The sequence below is a fragment of the Panthera leo genome, chromosome D2 (assembly GCF_018350215.1).
Source record: "Panthera leo isolate Ple1 chromosome D2, P.leo_Ple1_pat1.1, whole genome shotgun sequence".
Lineage (NCBI taxonomy): Eukaryota > Metazoa > Chordata > Mammalia > Carnivora > Felidae > Panthera > Panthera leo.
Window position 1 is genome coordinate 75,496,116 of NC_056689.1, and position 13,271 is coordinate 75,509,386.

Sequence of the window (13,271 nt, forward strand, 5' to 3'; positions counted from 1 at the left end):
CCATCTGCCCGGTGCCAGGATTTTGTTTTATATTGACCCAAACCCCAAACACCGTATATCTTCAAAACCCCCTTTCCCTCATGCCCATGAGTTAATGTTCACAGATTCATTGTCTCTTTATGTACTCCCATCAAGTTTGTAAGCCTTTTAATCTTCATAAATACGGAGCAAGGACCCTTATTTGGGGCTCTTGTCTTTTCCCAGACATGAGCCATCTCTCACTTTTAATCCTGCATCTGTTCTTTTGCTGGCCAAGAGAGAACTTTAGACTCAGAGTCTACGATAATAACCTGTAAGTCTGATCCATTTGCAATGACCAGTCCGAATGTGTAATGCTATAGGATGCATTTTTCTAACAGCAACAAAAATAAAAAAGGAAGAAATAACCTAAAACCTAATAAACATACAAAAAAAGATAGTTTGTGTATGGGGATGGGAGATGGGACGAAGAATTACCAAAGAATGCAAAGGAAAACCTGGATAAATGGAGAAAAAATACCATGTTCCTGGAAAGAAGGATTAATACTGAATAGATTTCAGTTCTTCCAAAATTAATGTAGAAATTTCGTGCAGTCCCAAAGTCTGAGCAGGGAAATAAAAAGCAAACCCTCATGGCCACCTGGGTGGCTCAGTAGAGTGTCAGACTTAAGCTCAGGTTGTGATCTCACGGTGCATGGGTTCGAGCCCCGAGTCAAGCTCACTGCTATCAGTACATAGCCCGCTTCGGATCCTCTGTCCTGTCTCTCTGTCCCTCCCCTCCTTGTGCTCTCTCTCTCTCAAAAATCAAAAAATTTTAAAACCCCTCAGATTGAAAAAATTATAAAGTTTGACAGTAAGAAATAAAGGCAAGTAATTGGGGAAATGAGAACGCTCACAGATTGCTAGAGGAAACATAAGTTGGTATAGCTATTTTGAATGGTATTATCAATCAAAATAAAATATGCTTATACTGTTAATCTGGTAGTTTTGCTTTTTGATATCTTTCCTACATATTATATATAGAAGTCATTTCTAGGTGGATATGGATCTGAATGCAAAAAGTTAAACTGTAAACTTTTTAAAGGAAAATATAGGGTTTTTTTGTTTTGTTTTGTTTTGTTTTGTTTTGTTTTGTTTTGTTTTGTTTTAAAAAGACCCAAGGCCTTGGCCCAGACTCACCTTGGCACCCCCAGAGCATCTTTTTGATCTTTGGTCTTAGTCAGGACTTAAAAAGCATTAACCAATAATGAAAAATATTGATACATTTGACTTTACTAAATTTTTAATTGTTATCAAAGTTTTATCGTTTATTTAAACTGTATTAAAATTAAATAGGACTTAAATCCCAAACCATAATGAAAAAAATAATTTAGACTTTATTAAAATAAAGAACTTCTGTTTATTAAGAGGCACCACTAAGAATGGAAAAGCAATTCACAAAGTAGAAGATATTTAAGATTTTTTAATACATATATAGGACAAAAGATTCCTATCTAGAGTTACTAAAAACAAAAAACAAAAAAACCTCTTAAAAACGCTAAAAATAGATGTACAACCTAAAAGAAAAGGCAACAAAAGACTTAAGCAGATGTTCATGAAAAAGTGTATTTAATAGGCCAATAAACATCTGAAAGGGTGTTGAACTTCACCCATCATCAGGGAAATACAAACTAAAACCGCTTATACACCAGAATGACTAAAATAAAACAATCATACATACCAAGTTCCATTAAGGATGTGAAATAACTGGGACTCTAATACAAAAAAATGTTTAAATGTACCTGAAACTCACGTTCAATCCAGGAGGCATGTACAAGAGCAATTTTTGCAGCATGAAAGTAACCTGACTGTTCATCAGAATGTCAGTGGATAAACAGTGTGACACATTTAAGGGGCGCCTGGGTGGCTTGGTTGGTTAAGCGTCCGACTTCAGCTCAGGTCATGATCTCGCAGTCCGTGAGTTCGAGCCCCGCGTCGGGCTCTGTGCTGACAGCTCAGGGCCTGGAGCCTGTTTCAGATTCTGTGTCTCCCTCTCTCTCTGCCCCTCCCCCGTTCATGCTCTGTCTTTCTCTGTCTCAAAAATAAATAAACGTTAAAAAAAAAAAAAATTAAAAAAAAAAAGTTTTGACTACAGACGCTTAAAAACGATGAGGTAGATCTGTGTGCACTAGCATGGAAACATCTTAAGATCACACAGCGAGAAAAGACTGTAAGAGCATATGGTGTGCTGCCATCTCAAACCCACAAAACAAAACCGTGTCATTTATATACACGTAGTTCTTTTACACATATATGTTCTCACACATATGTGGCATGCACATTTATGTAGGCATACCTTTATATGGGCTGAAAGGGCACACACTGAACGGTAACCGTTGTTACCTCCAGGGAAGGGTGTGGGTCTGGGTTGTGGTGAGGAGGGATTTGACCTTTATGTTTGAAATTTTTTTTTTTAACTTGTTTTATTTTTTTAAATTTACATCCAAATTAGTTAGCATCTAGTGCAACAGTGATTTCAGGAGTAAATTCCTTAGTGCCCCTTACCCATTTAGCCCATCCCCCCTTCCACAACCCCTCGAGCAACCCTCAGTTTGTTCTCCATATTTATGAGTCTCTTCTGTTTTGTCCCCCTCCCTGTTTTTATATTATTTTTGTTTCCTTTCCCTTCTGTTCATTTGTTTTCTCTTAAAGTCCTCATATGAGTGAAGTCCTTTGATTTTTGTCTTTCTCTAATTTCACTTAGCATAACACCCTCTAGTTCCATCCACGTAGTTGCAAATGACAAGATTTCATTCTTTTTGATTGCCGAGTAATACTCCATTGTATATATATACCACATCTTCTTTATCCATTTATCCATCGATGGACATTTGGGCTCTTTCCATCCTTTGGCTATTGTCGATAGTGCTGCTATAAACATGGGGGTGCATGTGTCCCTTCGAAACAGCACACCTGTATCCCTTGGATCAATGCCTAGTACTGCCATTGCTGGGTCACAGGGTGGTTCTATTTTTAGTTTTTTGAGGAACCTCCATACTGTTTTCTAGAGTGGCTGCACCGGCTTGCATTCCCATATGGTTGAAATTTTTTACAGTGTGAATAAGTTCATATATCAGCAATGTGTGCAATTATAACTAGCACTACAGAAAATAAACCACAATTTATTATTTTTTTAATGTTTATTTATTTTTGAGATAATGTGAGATTGTGACCTGAGCTAAAGTCAGATGCTTAACCGACTGGGCTACCTAGGTGCTCCAAACCACAATTTAAATGTAACAACTAGGGGCGACTTGGCTGGCTCAGCTGGTGAGCATGCGACTCTTGATCTCAGGATTGTGGGTTTGAGCCCCGTGTCGGGCTCTGTGCTGACAGCTCACAGCCTGGAACCTGCTTTGGAGTCTGTGTCTTCCCTCTCTCTCTGCCCCTCCCCCAGTCTCACTCTGTCTCTCTTTCTCAAAAATAAATAAACATTAAAAAAAAATAGACTTGCTTAAAAAATGAATTTTAATGATACTGAAGCGTGTAAAGGAAGCAGTAACAATAACCTCCTTAACCACCCTCATCCCTGTTCTGTATGGACTTTTAAAGCCTATTTGTACACGTCAGTTTTACCAGCGTGTGTATTGAGCAGACACCTCCTTTCTGATAGTACCCCAGTAATGTTCCCTTGTCCACCTGCGTCCCCTGGGTAATTGCTTTCTGGGAGGTGGGCCCACGGTCAGCCTGACTCAGTCAGGGTGGCACCACTGTTCCTGTTGCCAGTGATTGGCTTAGGCATTGGCCTGTTTGTGCTCATTGGCAGTTTGGCCAGTGAGGGATGATGTGAGGGAAGTCTGCTGGGAAGCTTCTGGGAAAGATTTCCTGCTCTAATAAATAAGCGGAGATACAGGACCCAACAGTCCCTCCGTGATTGTTGTGTGTGGATGTGACGTGCCGCTGCAGCTGTGGCAAAACCATGAATGAACTGGCCTCAGGGCTGACCAGTGTGCTGAGGATGGCAGAGCAAAAAGATGGAGAGAATTGGTACTGGTGCCACTGAATTAAGCAATTCCGGAACCATGCCGCTTCCAGACTTCTTGCTCTGAGACCTGAGTCACTGATTTGTCATTTGCAGCAAAAGCCCATCTGGACACATGTATATATACACATTTAAAATTAAGTCAATGGAGGGCTATACCATGTATGCAATTCTGCAGCTGTTTTCACTTAATGTTCCATGGCTGTTATTTAACCGTTTATCTCTTGGTGGACCCTTAGGATCTAGTTTTTGCTATTGTAAAAACAAAAATTCCAGAAAACAACTTTTGTGTGCTTTGGGACACTTAGTTGCTTTACAGAACAGATTTCTAGAGGCAGAATGACTGGATCAAACAGGATGCATTTAAACTTGATAACTACCACTTTGTTGTTCCCCAAAAGATCCCAACAGTTTATACCCTCAGCAACAGTGGGAGCCATGCCCATCTCCCCATGTATTCACCAATGCTGATGACATTTAGGATTCAATTTTTGCCTCTGTAAAGATGAAAGCTAGTTTTCTGTTTTAAAATTAGTATTTCTTTTTTTTTTTAAGAGCTTTTATTTAAATTCCATTTAGTTAACATACAGCGTAATATTAGTTTCAGGGATACAATATGGCAACTCAACACTTCCATTCAATTCCAGGTACTCATCACAAGTGTCCTCCTTAGTCCCCATCACCTATTTAACCCATCCCTCCACCCATCTCCCCTCCGGTAACCACCAGTTTGTTTTCTACAGTTGAGAGTCTGTCTCTTGGTTTACCTCTGTCTCTTTGATTATTAACAAAGTCGTAGCCTCATGTTTATTGACTATTTATATATTTTCTCTTGTGAATTTCCTCTGTATTGTGAATTTACTCTTCCTCTTACTGAATTTATAGCACTCATATAGTATTGCTTTAATGTTACAGGTCTGTTCCCCCACGTAGTCCTTTGTGTCTTTTTGTTTTGTTTTACCTTTGCTTACTTGTATTGTCATTGGGTAAAGAGGTTTTAAATTTTTATGTTGTCACATTTGTCCATCTTTTTCTTTATGCCCTCTGGTTCTTACGCTTAGAAAGTCACGTCCCATCCTACAGTTATGGGAACATCACCCCGAATGTTCTTCTAGCTTTTTTATAACTTCAAAAAATATTTAGGTCATTAATGCATCTTATGATTTGTATATAATGAGATTTAGAGAGCTAAAGTAAGTTTTCCCCCACTATATAGATAGATAATTATCCCAGTACCATTTATAGAGTATTTTTTTATTTCTCCCAGAATGATATTGTTAATATTTTAGATTCCTCAATGTGCATAGGTCTGTCTCTAGCTGGCTGTCCCGTTCTATGGGTCATTCATCTGTTTCTCCATGAGTACTTCTGTCTTAATTGCTGCAGATTTAGAGTATGTTTTGCTTTCCAATGGGACAAGTCCTCCTTTATTATTAGTCTTCAAAACTTTTTCCATATACTTACCTTCTAGAGGAACTTCAGAATTAACTTGTCAAAGTCCACAGAAAGATCCTGATCAAATTTTGATTGGGATTGTTGAGTGTTTAATCTGGGGAGACTTGCCATCTTTATAATATTGAATCTCACTATCTAGCACCATAGTGTGTCTTTCCATTTACTCAGATTTTCTTTTACGTGTTTAAGCAAAGTTTTATAGTGTCCATAAGTAGGTCTTGTATATTTTTTAAAACCTCTAAATATTTTTAATATTTGCGTTACAAAGGACCTTGTTTATTATTTTATTATAACCAATTCTAATTGGTTTTTTAATTGGTTTTTACCAATTTATTCTAATTGGTCATTGCAGATACATAGTACATTAAACAACTATTAATGCTACCTAAATATAACAAGTGAAAATCTAACTTTATAGGGGAAAAAAATTGATGCCTGAGTGGATAAATTTCTAAGTATGGCTATCAAATATTTCTAAAACAATTTCAAACAAACTGATTCAAAACCACATTGAGTTTAGCATCTGATTAAACTGAATTTGTGTTTCCTTAACTTTCACAGGTTATTATTAACTTGGTGGACCAGGCAGGCAGGGAGAAAATTATTGGCGATGCTTACCTGAAACAAGTGTTACTCTTCAACAGCTCACACCTCACTTATGTCTCATTTGACTTCCATGAGCACTGGTAAGAGGGCTTCCTGTTGGGAGTTTTGATCAGTTCCATTGTTTGTGGTACACGCTCCCACAGCAAGCTGAGCTCTCCTCTTCCTTACGGGGAAGAACACTTTCTTCTTCTCATTGTTAACTTAGTTTTAATTTTCATATGAGCTTTATTTTGGCTAAAAATTTAATTGTTCCTGAAATATTTTGTCTTTCCCAAAACAACATGGCGATGGAGAGTTCCATTTTTCCTTTTATCACTCGAAGAACTTCTGGAGCTTTTCCTTTCAGCTTGAGTCCAAGCCTAGCAGAAGTAATCGAGTCCCCTTACTTAAAAATCATTCTGCTGGCTCATCTTCATGCTCTATTAATAATACTTCTTTCTCTATGGATAAGCTTCACTAGAGTTTGCTCTGGAAAAACAACAGTCACTGGATCATTTTGATGGTAATTTTAACTTGTGTGTGTTCTGAAAGCTAGCTTCTTTTGTCCTAATCCTGGCTCTGATGTGGGTTCGTTTACCTAAGTTTTGAAAATTTGGTGGGGGAAAGAAACTTCTGATAGCTGTGATATGTTTCAATGTATTCTTAAATATATTTTCTTTCACAATGGAGATTAATTACAAACATGTATATAAATTGCCTATATAATTTATAGTAGAGTTAACCTCATGTACTTACAGCAATAGTTTTCTTTAATTTTTCCAAGCTACTTTAAATACTGTGACTTAAGCTAAAAAATCTGTTATTAGGTTTAACCTATTATTAAACTTTTTTTTTTTTTCTTTTGGCATGTGTTTTAGCCGAGGAATGAAGTTTGAGAATGTTCAAACACTAACGGATGCCATTTATGACATTATTCTTGACATGAAGTGGTGTTGGTAGGTATCTCCTAAGAAGTCAATTTGACAAACTGTTGGTCTGTGAAATCAGATGTATTTGTCTGGTAGTGCTAAGCACTAAAATAGTAGCAGCAAGCTGAAAAAGCGTGTTCGTTTTTCTTATTTTGCTTCCTGATTCCCAGTCTCCTTTTCGAGAGTGTCAGTCACTAGGCAGCATTAGCTTTAAAAAGGGAAGAGGTGTCAGATGGTCAGGCAAGATAAAGCGAAATGCTCTAGGACCGTTGTTTAATTCCATCTAATGCTCCATGGTCTATATTTCCTCTTCCTCTTCTTCTCACCATCCCTTCATCTAAGGGAAGGAAGCCTTAGAGGTACTCGGTCTCAGCTTGCAGGTAGTTCAAAATTAGAAGGAAGATGATTCTCAGACTGCAGGAGGGAGGTGTAGGAAGAAGAAATTGGCTTAAATGCTAGGGAAGAACCTTCAATTGGACTCGAAAGGCCAGAGGTGGACAGAGAAACTAGACGCACAAGGCATGCTGCATGCCTTCTCACTGAGTGGTAAAGTGACTTTGTTCAAGCTCCATGCGTTCAGATGCATTTCTACTTGGAGTCAAAAAGGAGGGACAGGATGGTGTTTTAAAGTGGCTTCTGGCTTTAATATATATTTAAATATATATATGTAAATATCATAATTTGGGGTTGTGTCACCTCTGCCTCGTAGTTGTGAAACTTGGAGCAAGTCATTGTACCTCAGTTTTGTTTTTGTTTTTTCCCCAAATGGGAACAATCACATCTGTTTTACCAAGTTACTATGTAAATTAACAGCGTCTTCAAAGTACTCAGTCATGCCCATCACATAATGATATGTCAAACAATGGATAACCAGTGCTATTGTTGTTATTCTACTCTAAGGAATTGTGGTTTTTGAAAAACTTGCTGAAGTATTTCATATTGTAACATAATCCCATACTATTTTTGAAAAGGGTGGATCAAGCTGGAGTAATATGTAAACAAGAAGGGATTTTTCGTGTCAATTGCATGGACTGCCTGGATCGCACGAACGTGGTCCAAGCCGCCATTGCGCGAGTGGTCATGGAACAGCAGGTGATTGGTGGTCCCTCGGATTTATAAGTATTCATTTCTAACTTTTCTTCCCCACATGGAAACAAGTAACTAAAATCTTTGTTCTGTAGACAATCTACAGCATACGAACAACCTTGTTACATTCAAACCCGACGAGTACAACCTTCACTAGAAATAAGTGGAATTAGGGGCATTTTCTTAAGTACTCAATTCAAAAATGCGAGACCCCCGCATTTCAGCGTCGATTGGGTGGCACTTTGTGGTCATACGCCTTTTTTCTCTCAGCTCCAAACCCTGCCTTGTGCACATGGGGCTGGGAGTCTGCCACACTTTCTGCTCAGCCCGAGCTCTGTGTTGGTCTCTGCCAGTAGGAGGTGCCAGAGGAAGACCAGGAGGCTGGAGGAAGGAGAAGGAACAGGCTTCTTCACCTGTGTTATGGTCCTGTTGGCAGCGCCCTCTCCAGCCATTGGCTCCTTTGGCACCACAGGACCAACCTCTACCCTCCACGCCCCAGTTGGTTGCAGCTGCACTGTGCAGTCCTTACGCCTGTCACTCGGTGTCCTCCTTTAGATCTTTGAACGCCGCAGCACCTGAGTAGTGAGTTCTCAAGGTGGAAATTCTTAGCAGGGTTTCAGGGCTTTTTTGATAGAGCATAGTGACTGTTTGAGATTGTGAGTCCGTTCCTTCTAATGTTACACTAAAGCTGCCAGATTTTGAGTCCAAGCACTGGCTCTGTCTACCACACATGAGGTTTGACCCCATGTGAAGAACTCAGCTTCTCGAAACTTCTGTCTCTTCATCCTTAAAATGGATGTAATAAGAGTATTGATTGCATAGGGTTGTTATGAGGAGTAAAGGAAATAATTTATATAAAAAATCTCTTAGAACCCCAGCACAGAGCTTACCTTTATTGGGCACATACTGCTGTGTTACCGTTAGTGTTATTGTTGTCTCAGTAGGCTTTTTTGATAGTTTGACTTCATAGGCAAATTAAAAACACGGACAAAATATAAGAGCCTACACATTAAAAATTACACCAAAGCAGTATAAATATTTCCTTCTATTCATTCATGTGTAACAGTTCGTAAAACTCTCTCCCAACTGTGCTTTTTTTGGGGGAAAGTCTGAAAACACCATTACTTTTATTTGAGGATCCTAAACTGTTTATGAACATGCTTCCTTTTTCTGCAGTGTGTATTTTATGCTGTGGTTTCCTGGCTTATATGTAGCTAATCCACCAATGTGTTAATTTCAGCTAAAAAAATTAGGTGTGATGCCCCCGGAACAGCCACTGCCAGTGAAATGCAATCGGATCTATCAGATAATGTGGGCCAACAACGGAGACTCCATTAGCAGACAATATGCTGGGACAGCTGCTCTGAAGGTAAGTAAGTGCAGCATGCTTTTGTGGATCATTCTGGGGGAGATAGGACGTGGTTGAAAACTGACTCTGCTTTTGAGAGAGATATGTGGGCTACAGATGGTAGTCTATGTAGCTGACTCCTTTCAGGAATGTTTGCCTAAGGTGGGAATCAAACATTCACATCCTGCTGAAGCCAGGTAATGTGACCACCCATTAGATTAAAGGGGGAGATGGGTATGACCCTAAGGAAAAGCACATCTTGTCTCAGGAGGGGACTGTTCTGCTTCCTTTTGGGACAGAGGCCCGGGGTTGCTAGATTTTCCAGTTTTTCACGGGAGTTTGGAAATGAGGAATTTCATGTGAAATAGTTGGTTTTTTAAAACTTTATACAGATAAAATATGTCCGTTGACAGGACTCAGTCCCTAGTATGATGATTGGCCTCCACTGAATTTGAATCCCCAATCCTGCGTCTTACTAGCTCTGCAACCTTGGACAAGTCACTTAACCTCTCTGTGTCTGTCTCTTCATTGTAAAACAGGATAATACTAGGCACACTTCAAAAGATTGTCATGAGAGGGTCGCCTGGGTGGCTGAGTCGGTTGAGCCCCGACTTCAGCTTAGGTCATGATCTTGTTCCGGTCATGATCTCGCAGCCTATGGGTTTCAGCCCTGTGTCGGGCTCTGTGCTGACAGCTCAGAGCCCAGAGCCTGCTTCACATCTTATGTCTTCTTCTCTCTCTGCTCCTCCCCTTCTTGTGTGCACTCTCTCTCTCTCTCTCTCTCTTAAAATAAGCATAAAAAGGGGCACCTGGGTGGCTCAGTCGGTTAAGCATCCGACTTAGGCCCAGGTCATGATCTCACAGTTGGTGGGTTCGAGTCCCGCATCGGGCTCTGTGCTGATGGCCCAGAGCCTGCAGCCTGCTTCGGATTCTGTGTCTCCTTCTCTCTCTCTGCCCCTCCCCTGCTCATGCTCTGTCTCTCTCTCCTTCAAAAATAAACATTAAAAAAATTAAAAAAAAAAAAAAAGCATAAATTAAAAAAAAAAAAGATTGTCATGGGATTATGCGCATTAGTGCATGTGGGGGCCATTCCTGGCACATAGTAAATGCTGAAGAAATACTTTATTATCTTTTCGTGGTTGTTATGAATAAGTCTTTGGAGGATCCTACAGAGCCATTCTTCACAGAATTTAATTTACATGTAAATTATAGTTACTGGTCACTAAATGCTCCCTCTGTGGGCAATAGGAAGTGGTTGAATTAGTTTAGTTTTATGTTAATTTTCCTTTAAGGTAATAGTTCATCTCAGGATATTTCTTATAAAAAAACTGTCAAGGTCTCAACAGGCATCAGTCCATCTTTGGTTGAGTGATAAATCTCAAAAAGCTTTTTATTAATTAAAGAAATTGAACTTTAGAAGTCCTTGTACAAGTTCTTGTTTAAAGAGAAATACTTTGGGGCGCCTGGGTGGCTTGGTCGGTTAAGCGTCCAACTTTGGGACTTCGGCTCAGGTCATGATCTCACGGCCCAGGCCCATGAGTTCGAGCCCCGCGTCGGGCTCTGTGCTGACCGCTCAGAGCCTGCAGCCTATTTCAGATCCTGTGTCTCCCTCTGTCTCTGCCCCTCCCCTGTTCATGCTCTGTCTCTCTCTGTCTCAAAAATAAATAAACGTTGAAAAAAAAATTTTTAAAAAATAAAATAAAGAGAAATACTTTGATGCACCCCACATCAGAACACCTAAATATATAGAGCAACGACTAATAGAATGAAAAGGAGAAATAACTTGCCTAAGTCATAGTACGGTAATAGTTGGCGACTTTAAATACCCCGTTCTCAACAATGGGTCATCTGGGCAGAAAATCAATAAGGAAACAGTGAAATGGGCCCAACAGACATATATAGAACATTTCATCCAACAACAGCAGGATACACATTCTTCAGAAGCACACGTGGAACATTTTCCAGGACAGATCATATGTGAGGCTGCAAAACAAGTCTCAACAAGTTCAGAAAGGTAGAAATTATATCAGTGTCTTTTCTGACCACAGTGATATAAAACTAGGAAGCAATAATGGGAAAATTGGAAGATTCATAAATATGTAGAAATGAAACACACTCCTGAATAATGAGTGAGTCAAAGAAGAAATCAAAAGGGAAATATCTTAAATCAAGTGAAATTGGAAACACAACATATCAAACTTATGGGGTGCAGCAAAAGCAGTTCTAAAAGGAAAGTTTATAGCTATAAATGCCTACGTTAAGAAAAAAGAAAGATCTTAAACAATCTCACTTTATACCTCAAAGAACTAGAAAAAGAAGAAGAAAGTAAGCCCAAAGTTAGCAGAAGGAAGGAAATAATAAAGATTAGAACAGAAATATTTGAAATAGAGATGAGAAAACCAATAGAAAAGATCAGCAAAACTAAGAGCTGGTTTTCTGGAGATAAACAAAATTGACCTTTGGCTAGACTAATCAAGAAAAAAGACTCAATTTTAAATGAAGAGACGTTTCAACTGATACCACAGAAATACATACAATCACAGGTGACTACTCTGAACAGTTATATGCCAACAAATTGGACAATTTAGAAGAAATGGATAAATTTCTACAAACATACAACCTACCAAGACTGAATTATGAAGAAATAGAAAATCTGAGCAGACCAATGAGTAAGAAATTGAATCAGTAAGCCAAAGCTTACTAAAAAAGAAAAGCCCCAGACCAAATGATTTCACTGATGAATTCTACCAAACATTTTAAAGAAGAGTTAATGCTATTCCTCCTCAAGTTCCTCCAAAAAATAGAAGGGAGGAGGGAACACTCTGAAATTCATTTTATGAGGTCATGATACCAAAGCCAAGACAGTCCAAGAAAAGCAAATTACAGGCAAATATCCCTGATGAATATGGCTGCAAAAATTCTCAACAAAATACTGAATTCAACAGCACATTGAAAAGATTGTACGTCATGATCAAGTGGGATTTATCCCTAGGCTACAAGGATGGTTCAACATATGCAAATCAATAAATGTGATATGTCACATTAATAGACTGAAAGATAAAAATCGTATAATCGTTTCAGTAGATGCAGAAAAAGCATGTGATAAAATTCAACATCCTTTTATGATAAAAACTGAACAAATTGGGTATAGAAGGAATGTAACAACATAATAGAGGCTACATATGACATATCCACAGCTAACAGCATATTCAGTGGTGAAAGGTTAAACACTTTCCTCTAAGATCAGGAGCAAGACAAGAGTGCCCACTCACCATTGCTATTCATGATAGTACTGGAAGTTCTACCCAGAGCAATCAGGCAAGAGAAAGAAATAGCCTTCAGATCAGAAAGGAAGAAGTAAAATTGCAGATGACATGATGTTATCCATAAAAAAATCGTAAAGACTCCACCAGAAAACTGTTAGAACTAATAAATGAATTCAATAAAGTTACATGATACAAAGTCAACACATGAAAATCTGTTGCATTTCTATATACTAACAATATCTGAAAAAGAAATAAAACAATTCTATTGGCAGTAGCATCAAAAACAGTAAAATACTTAGGAATAAATATAACCAAGAAGGTAAGAGACCTATACAGTGAAAATTGTTAAGACATCAAGGAAAGAGACCCAAAATGAAAAATATCCTGTGTTCATACATCAGAAAAATTAATATTGTTAAAATTTTCATACTACCCAAAGCTGTCTATAGATTCAATGCAATCCCTATGAAAATTATAAGGGCGGGGCGCCTGGGTGGCTTAGTTGGCTAAGCATCTGACTCTTGGTTTCAACTCAGGTCATGATCTTGTGGTTCATGAGTTCGAGCCCTGTGTCAGGCTCTGTGCTGACAGTGTGGAGCCTG

The 13,271-nt window shown here is 38.8% G+C and overlaps 1 protein-coding gene across 1 annotated transcript in view; it reads left to right on the plus strand.

Annotated features, from left to right (window-relative positions):
- INPP5F (inositol polyphosphate-5-phosphatase F) overlaps positions 1–13,271 on the plus strand; it is an 89,696-nt gene that overhangs the window by 56,042 nt on the left and 20,383 nt on the right. The window contains exons 10-13 of the mRNA XM_042909410.1: positions 6,017–6,141; positions 6,919–6,996; positions 7,941–8,061; positions 9,296–9,424. Coding sequence (XP_042765344.1) covers positions 6,017–6,141; positions 6,919–6,996; positions 7,941–8,061; positions 9,296–9,424 — 453 coding nt within the window. The remainder of the gene's footprint in view (positions 1–6,016; positions 6,142–6,918; positions 6,997–7,940; positions 8,062–9,295; positions 9,425–13,271) is intronic.